Source organism: Pogona vitticeps, chromosome 5 (assembly GCF_051106095.1).
Source record: "Pogona vitticeps strain Pit_001003342236 chromosome 5, PviZW2.1, whole genome shotgun sequence".
NCBI lineage: Eukaryota > Metazoa > Chordata > Lepidosauria > Squamata > Agamidae > Pogona > Pogona vitticeps.
Window position 1 is genome coordinate 14,088,817 of NC_135787.1, and position 9,425 is coordinate 14,098,241.

The window sequence follows — 9,425 nt, forward strand, 5'->3', positions numbered from 1 at the left end:
TTACGAGACAGATTAGGGATTCTGTTGGTGTACCGCCCACCCTGCTGCGTACCAACGGTCTCCCTACCTGAGCTGACGGAGGTTGTCTCGGACCTGGTGTTGAGGACTCCCAGGCTGTTGGTGCTGGGAGACTTCAACATCCATGCCGAGGCTGCCTTGACTGGGGCGGCTCAGGACTTCATGGCCGCCATGACAACCATGGGGCTGTCTCAATGTGTCATCGGCCCGACACATGAGAAGGGCCATACCTTGGACCTGGTTTTCTCAACGGGACTGGAAGGTGGTGATTTGGATGTGGAGGGGCTGGTTGTGACCCCATTGTCATGGTCAGACCACTTCCTGGTCAAGTTCAGTCTATTAGCTTCTTCTTCCCTCTGCAAGGGTGGGGGATCGATTAAGATGATCCGCCCCCGGAGACTAATGGATCCGGATGGTTTCCTGAATGCTCTGGGGGATTATCCGTCTGATATGGTCGGCGCTCCTGTCGAAGTTCAGGTCACCCTATGGAATAGGGAGATGACCCGGGCGGTTGACACGATTGCGCCTAAGCGCCCTCTCCCTGCTCGCCGAGCCCAGACAGCTCCTTGGTATACTTCTGAACTGCGGGCGATGAAGCGAGAGGGGAGACGGCTAGAGCGCAGGTGGAGGAAGTCCCGCTGGGAATCCGATCGAACACGACTTAGAGCCCATTATCGGGCCTATTTCGTGGCAATACGGCTGGCGAAACGGCAATATTTCTCCAGCAGCATTGCTTCCTCAGAATATCGTCCAGCAGAGCTGTTTCGGGTGGTCCGGGATCTTCTTCAACCGGGAAACCTGGTGGAGGTCCCGGACTGCTCATCAGCTCGCTGTGATGAGTTTGCTATTCATTTTGAGGAAAAAATCGCTCAGATTCGCAGTGGGCTGGACTCCACTGTTACTGCAAAATCGGAAGATGTGTCCAGTGTGCCGTGCTTAGGTCAAACTTTAATGGATGAGTTTCAATTGTTGAGACCCGAGGATGTGGACAGGGTGCTTGGATCTGTCCGTTCTACCACCACGCCGCTCGACCCTTGCCCATCTTGGCTAATTGGAAGATCTGCCAGGGGGGTTCGCACTTGGGTCCAGGAGGCCGTGAACGCCTCTCTGAGAGAGGGAGTGGTCCCTACCGCCTTGAAAGAGGCGGTAATTCGACCACTCCTTAAAAAGCCTAACCTGGACCCAAGGCTGGTGGTCAACTACCGACCAGTGGCGAACCTCCCTTATTTGGGCAAGGTGTTGGAGCGGGTTGTGGCCGGGCAACTCCAGGCGCTGCTGGATGAAACGGATTTTCTGGATCCATTTCAATCGGGTTTCAGGCCGGGTTTTGGTACAGAGACAGCCTTGGTCGCCCTGTATGATGACCTTTGCCGGGAGAGAGACAGGGGGAGTGTGACCCTGTTGATACTCCTGGACCTCTCAGCGGCTTTCGACACCATCGACCATGGTGTCCTTCTGGATAGGCTGGCTGGGTTAGGAGTTGGGGGCACTGTTTTACGGTGGTTCCGCTCCTTCCTGGCTGACCGTGTCCAGAGGGTGGTGCTGGGGGACAGTTGCTCTGCCCCATGGCATTTATGTCATGGGGTTCCTCAGGGCTCGATACTGTCCCCCATGCTGTTTAACATCTACATGAAACCGCTGGGAGAGGTCATCAGGAGGTTTGGGCTGAGGAGTCAGCAATATGCTGACGACACTCAGCTCTACCTCTCGTTTTCCACCAATCCAGGTGAGGCGGTTTCTGTGCTGAACTCGTGTCTGGACCTGATAATGGACTGGATGAGGGTTAATAAATTGAAACTCAATCCAGACAAGACGGAAGTGCTGTTAGTGGGTGCTTCGCCGGACAGGTTGGAGGGCCATTTCCCTGCCCTGAATGGGGTTACACTCCCCCTAAGGGACAGGGTCCGCAGCCTGGGAGTGCTCCTGGACCCCAGTCTAACTTTGGAAGCCCAGGTGGACTCGGTGGCCAGAGGCGCCTTCCTTCAGCTGCGGAAATTATACCAGCTGCGGCCCTACCTGGACGAGCGGAGTCTCATGACAGTTACACACGCACTGGTAACATCTCGTATAGATTATTGCAATGCGCTCTATGTGGGGCTGCCTTTGAAGACGGTCCGGCGACTGCAACTGGTCCAGAATCGAGCTGCGCGGCTGGTGAGTGGTGGAGCCGCTAGAGATCACATCAAGCCAATTCTGTTCAATTTACATTGGTTACCAGTTGCTGCCCGAGCCCAATTCAAAGTGCTTGTTTTGACATATAAAGCCCTAAACGGCTTGGGCCCTGGATACTTGAAGGACCGCCTCCTTCCATATGAGCCTACCCGGCAGTTAAGATCTAGCCAGGGGGCCCTTTTGAAAGAGCCATCCCTCAAAGAGGTAAGAGGGATGGCTTGTAGACAAAGGGCCTTTTCGGCAGCTGCCCCCAGACTATGGAACGCCCTCCCAACTGAAATCCGTCTGGCGCCGACGTTGATGACATTTCGGCGCCAGGTCAAAACCTTCCTGTTCCAGAAGGCTTTTAATTGAAATAACAACTGTGGGTCCTGATGATGGCAATTTTAATTGTATTTTAATTGTATTATAATTGTATTTTAATCATCTTATTGTATTGAATTTTAATTATTGTAAGCCGCCCAGAGACCTCTGGGTAGAGTGGGCGGCATATAAATAAAATAAATAAATAAATAAATAAATAAACTGGATTTTGAATTTTTTTCATGTGTCAACATGGCTGATTTTGCTTTCTAAAACTATATATGGCAATAATCTTATTGCTAACGGAAACTGCGTGAAGTCTTGGCAGGAAATTACTGCTCATTAATTAAGTGCCAATTGTGTTCCCAGCCATGGACCTGATTGCATGACAGGGCATGCCACTAGGAACATAGCTAGGATCTTGTTAACGAGCAATTTGCCGCCAAGATTTCTGCAACTTCTTTCTCATGAGCATGAATTGGAAATAGGATTCTGGTGTACGTGATTCTAGAAGTAACCAAAGGCCAAATAAGGGATGCTGCAAAAAAATAAATTGCACGGAGAATTACTTACACAACCGTAACAGATAATACAATGATATATCATTGTATTATGAACTTCCATACTAACTCCTTCTTCTGCACAGATGGAAGCAGAGTTTGGCAGCTTTTATCTGTACTGTAGACTAACTGTAGCTTATGTTGGCTGAAATCAGCCTAACTAGTTTTCTTTTTAATTGCAGTTAGCTGAAACAAGCCAATCTCATAACGTGGGCTAGGAAATCTGTTTAATGTTTATCAACCATTCTTAAGATAAACTACCGTTTGAAACTCAGATGTTAAAAATATGTGCTTAGTTGAAATCTGAATGAGACCATGATTAAGTGAAAACAGAAGTGAATGTTTCTGAGCTCAAAGTCATACCAGGTGGAAACAGACAGGAGAGTGGAGAGTATACAGGCCTAAGGCATACGATGCAACAATAAACTGTTGTTTATTCTTATGTCTAAATAAGCCATAGGCACAATTTATAGGTCCAATTGCTAATCCCAACTAAAGCAGACCCATCTGTTCCCAGTAGACTTACATACGTGTGGACTTACCATGCAGCAATTGATTCAATAGGTCTACTCTAGCCAAGGTTAGCAATTGCATTTATGCAGTAGTATTACTTCCTATGTTTTCCATATAATGATGACCATTAGGGATCAGTGCCCTTTTTCCAACTCTGCATTTAATCATTACAGTGATGCTTCTAGATGTACATGTTGTATTACCGGTGCAGGGATACCTCTGATAGCTTACTCGCTTTGCTCGTTGACCTAGTGAATGGTTGGAACCCTTCTCGATAGGATGATTAGACAATCGCAAGTAAAAGTAAGGCCTAGCTGGAAGAACTTGGGGGCAATGGCTTTCTTTCCAACAGCATTCTGCTTTTCAGTGCAGACTCTACTTGCTGTGCAACTTTCTTTTGAAATTCAATGTTCTCCATTCTTCTGAACTCCAGAAGCCGTGCCGCCTCTATCACTACAAATCAGAAAATAAAACAGAGCAATGTAAGGCAATTTTCCTGGAAACGTAAATTATTCAGAACTCAAATGATGACCAGCTGCCATATTCGTCAGGGCTATCGGTTCTCACAGTTCTGGACTGATCATCTAGAAATGTATTAATTGATTGTACGATCAAAATGGGTCCCCAGCACCACCAAAGGAGATTTCCAAATTGGACTTCCCATCAGTGTTTTTTTTTTTCCGATGGTGGGGGAGGGAGGCAATAAATGTGACAAAAGTCCCCTCTATGTCCACTAGAGGGTGCAAAGGAGCATTTGATAAGAGAAAAAAATGGGAGGAAAATGTGCAGAGGCAAGGTAACACTCTGAGGACTGGAAAAGATTGAGGGAATTGTCAGGTCCCTGGAATTATCCCATATTTGATTCAGTCCAATATCCTGCCTTCCAGACTGGCCACTCAAATTAGTCTGGGAAGCCCCAAAGTCCATTCTTGCTGCTATTAAAATTTAGATTCTATGAAATCAGCTACTATGGTCATTAATAGACCTATCCTCCATTAATTTGGATCTATATTCTAAATACTCAAAGAACTTCAATAGAAAAATGATCCAGAAGATGAATTACTAAAAATGATCCAGTGTTCACCACCATATTTTGTGAAAAAATATTCTATAAGTATACATGAAAAGAGCAGTTCGGTTTGGGAAGAAAGGGAATGAGGTCCTCAGCATCAATTCAATTCCCTCTCGTGATCAGACTCCATACCGTTGGAGTTTTTTTTTTTTTTTGCAACCTTGTATGCTGCCTTTAGTAGGTTAGGCTGGGAAGGACTTGTAATGAAATCTTTTCTTCTCCTATTGTCTCAGTGTGAGTTATTGAGACTGTAAGTGTCAGTTGAAAAAAAAGGGGTGGACTACTCTGGGGAACTTAAAACTATTGTGCTCTGTGAATCCCTTTGCACAGCTAGAGGAATTTAACCAAAAATCCAAAAAAAAAACCTGCAACACATACCTCATCACCTCTAAACCATATTACACTTACTCTGTGCAGAAGGGACCTGTGCTTTCACGACAGTTGTCACAGGTCGCAGTTTGAAAGGAGAGCCCCAACATATGTCAAAATGGAGAGGGTTGGTTATTATTTCTTTGGATGCTAGCAACAAATGTTTCGTAAGCTCAGCAAATCCTACACGATCATGCCTGCAAGATCAACATCACAATTCAGCAAGATGTTTTCTGCAAGGAAACACCAGGAAATGGGTCGAAATGCGTATGTTCAGTCACATAATGAATGCTGTGTGATTTTTCCTCCTTCGTTGCTCTTGCCAACAGACACCATCTGTATATTTATTTCTTCATTTTAACAAGATAATTAATTTCATGTATTTCTGTTTGTTATATTTACATCTTGCTCCTTTCCCAGGGAACCCTCAATTTTGTCAGCACACCAATCTGTAATGTTGGTTACACCAAGAGGTAATGATGGGTCCAAGGACACTCATAGCTAAGTTGGAGGTTTGATCCTGAGTCTGCTCAGTCATAGCCCAGAATTCTAACTGCAAAAGAAAACTGTCCTTCACAACAATAACTCCACATTAAGGAAACTACAGGAGCACAGCGCAGGACTGATACACCTCCATAGAGCTAGAAACTAATTACCGCTGCTGAAAAGGCATAATTTCTTCCTTTTCCCACACAGTGGTAGGATTTTTAATATATATATATTTTTAATATATATATATTTCATATACTTGTGCCCGATTAGCACCAGGGTCTATTCCTGGCAATCTACAATCAATAAGAAATCTAAACAATACCATAACAGATCATGAGCAATAAAAGAAAATCAAAATAATCAAAATCAAATCAAACATAGAACCTGAAATCTAAACCTAAATGATGGCGAGACAAATGGCATAAATGCATCGTGGCTCAAGAGAGGATGCCCTTGAAAGCTTCTCTACACAGCCTTGTCTTGAGCATCCTCTAGAATAGTAATCCCCAACCCCCAGTTCATGGCTCAATGCCAGTCCATGGGCTTTCCAGAACTGGGCCGCGGATCTCTGCATGCACGGTGTATGTTGCTTTCGCGGAGGGGGGGGGGTGTCACGCTCTTGGGGGGGTTGTTGCACTAATGGGGGTGCTGTGTTCATGCAGGGGAATGCCACACAGGGTACCCCTGTCCCCTGCACACAGAGCCCACCCCCCCACCCGGTCCGTGGTCCCAAAACGGTTGGGGACCGCTGCTCTAGAAAGCTGGGAGGGGGGGGGTCTGTTATCTTCCAGATATTGGTGGACTCTTAAATCCTATCAGCCCTCAGCACTGGCCATGGCAGTCAGAGATGATGGGAGCTGGTTTCGGTCTCAAAAGTGATAAGCTCTTCTCTAACCTTTTTATTGAAGGCTGTATTTTTTCATGGGTACTTGACAGCCGCTGCTACTGCTACTAATATTTCAGCACAGCAGCTCTGTGTGTTCTATTGGACGTGGCTAAAAACTCACTGATAGGACACAGTCAAAGATGTACAAACTGTTCCATATTTCTCTCTGATTTGCTACCACCCACTTTTACCTTCTTTCTTGTGCATACTCATGTTCTCTGTCTCTCTACACCTACTCCTCCACATCAGGACACTGCCAGGTGAGGGACAGATCAAATTTGTCAAAAAAAAAAATCTGAGTTAATAATCTGGATTTGAAATCAGACTGAGAGCTAGATCCTATATGTTTTGCCCACACGTAAGTCCCCATTGAAAAAAAATTACTTTTTTAAAAATTTAAATCATTGCATATCATGTCTATTTATCTTTAGAATGTGGTAAGCAATACATACACTTCATAATCACTGTGTTTCAAGACAGATGTTAGCTTTCGCTTCCTGTACAAATCATATTCCATGACAGATGGGTGATGTTGCCTCTTTACATGCACATACTTCAGGAACAGGTGGCTGTCTTATTGCGCTCAGCTGCAATAGAAAGATGCAGGGAACGCTTAGCTATACAGCTCAGTTCCACTCCCTAGATACTTACATGCAATAAATATATTGAAATCAATGGCTAGAACTGAAATATACAAAGTAGCAACAACTGGCATATTAAAATGACTTTTAAAAAAAATAAAAATCCAAAGCTCCTCAGATTATCTTTCAGATTTCTAAAAACTGGCACATCCAAATTTAAATTCTCCCTTCAGTGTATTAATGGACAATCAGTTTGAAAGGGCTAATAGCATAGTTGGACAGCAGCAAATATTTTTGAACTACAGCTTCCACGATTCCTTACTACTGGCTCAGCTGGCTAGGGCTGAGGGGAACTCCAGGCCAAAAATGCCTCAAGGCCCATAGTTGCTCATCCCAGTTCATAGCACTGAAGCATGAGAAACAGGCAATAAGTTCAGAGGATCTGAACAAACCAGTTGCAATAGACAGACCAACATATAATAGGTGGTTCAGAATGCTGGCAAATGTAACAGTGCTTCCTTCATCTAAGACAGTGGTTTTCAACCTTGGGTCTCCAGATGTTCTTTGACTACAGTTCTCAGCAATCCTGACCAGCACAGCTAGTGGTGACGGCTTCTGGGAATTTTAGTCCGAGAACATCTGGGGAATTCAAGGTTGGGAACCACTGTTCTAAGCACTAACACTATCTCCACATAATAGACTTGAACTTTTGTTGTTGTTTAGTCGTTAAGTCATGTCTAACTCTTCGTGGCCCCATGGACCAGAGCACGCCAGGCCCTCCTGTCTTCCAATGCCTCCCGGAGTTGGGTCATATTCATGTTGGCAGCTTCGGTGACACTGTCCAACCATCTCGTCCTCTGTCTTTCCCTTCTCCTCTTGCCTTCACACTTTCCCAACATCAGGGTTTTTTCCAGGGAGTCTTCTCATGAGATGGCCAAAGTATTGGAGCCTCAGCTTCAGGATCTGTCCTTCCAGTGAGCACTCAGGGTTGATTTCCTTCAGAATGGATAGGTTTGTTCTCCTTGCAGTCCAGGGGACTCTCAAGAGTCTCCTCCAGCACCACAATGCAAAAGCATAAGATTTGAACTACACACCGCCAAATATAAATATCACATTTTACAGGGAAAGGATGATAGTTCAGAGGCAGAACACAGGGTTTGCATAAAGCAAGTTTTAGTGAAATATCTGCTGTTGTTTTGTTTTTAAATCTTGGATAGTTGCCAGTCATTGCTGAACATATTCCGGCATAGCAGCTCTTCATGTTCACAGAGCTACTGGCAAATCTCTGGGTCCAAGTCCCGAGTCTGAGTCTGAGTCTTTGGTACCAAGTCCAAAGTCCAGAGTCCCAAGTCTTGAGTCCCTATTAAAAACAAGTTTTTCCCCCAGAAAAAAAGGAAGGATGTAGCACACTCCTGTATCTGTTTGCTTAAAAATACAGCCTATTTTACTCTTTAAATGGTGTTTTGAATTGCACCTGTATGCCTAGTTATAAAACTTAATTGTCAAAAGCATTTATTTCGGTGTCTGTCCAAATCTAGATTCAAATATTTCTTTTTTTTTCTTTATCTTTTTTTTAAAAAAAACCAAGAACCTCACTTTGTGCTTGTTACTCACCTTGTGCTTGTTCTCAAGGACTGTGCTTCTGACTTACTTCTTTCATAATTAAAGAAAGTGCTCTAATCGTAATCAAAGCACTACCCTTCTGGAAGAGCGGTTTTACATTGGGTTGTTAATAGTTGGCCTTCCATGTGTGCCCCAAGACCAGTCCTCTTATCTCTGACAGCTCACACAGATTTACTGCTGATGTAATAAAGAGCTTTGCAAAGCATCATTAGTATTTATGACAGGAAACAAATATGTTCAACAGGTCTGAGGATGTCTCTTCACTACCAAACTATATTTATATGTGTGTGATTTTTACACACAAAAACACACTACTTTGACATCAATTCCCACAGAGATGTGCCAGATTTCCAACGGACCAAAGGTTCTTCACTTTGTATGAGGCTATCATACCAAAACAATGACATTTCTCAGAGCTTCCTGAGGAGACAAAATGTACCTTCCTTAAAACTTTTAAATCTGTTTTAAATATGTTGTACAGAGTCTGTGGCTGGTCAGAGAGCTGAGCTACGCACACATAAACAAATAAATACAGGAACCTATGAAAGGGGAGCAGGATCCCAACTGCTAGTCATTCACCCAATGTAAACAGGCCACTGCTCATGGCAATCTACATTTTCAGGTCTGGCATGAAGGGGAAGCTATGTACTATGTGAAGGTATGTGTAAAAGCAACATTAAGGCAGTATCTTCATCAGGACACAAGGCACAAAAAGCCTGAGAAATCATTATTGCCATAGGGGAGGAAGCATAATATGTTGGAATGTTTACAGCCATGTATGTTGCCTCTACTAGGTGTGGCTGAGAAGGACCTTGCTTCTCTGCTTCATATCTGTG

The 9,425-nt window shown here is 44.4% G+C and overlaps 1 protein-coding gene across 1 annotated transcript; it reads right to left on the bottom strand.

Moving 5' to 3' along the window:
* Positions 1-3,728: 3,728 nt before the first annotated feature.
* Positions 3,729-9,425, bottom strand: LOC144589584 (uncharacterized). Its single transcript, XM_078394545.1, has 3 exons — positions 6,838-9,425; positions 5,047-5,204; positions 3,729-4,019 (listed from the first exon to the last, which is right to left on the bottom strand). The coding sequence occupies exons 1-3, from the start codon at positions 6,900-6,902 to the stop codon at positions 3,877-3,879; spliced, it is 366 nt and encodes a 121-aa protein (XP_078250671.1). The 5' UTR covers positions 6,903-9,425; the 3' UTR covers positions 3,729-3,876.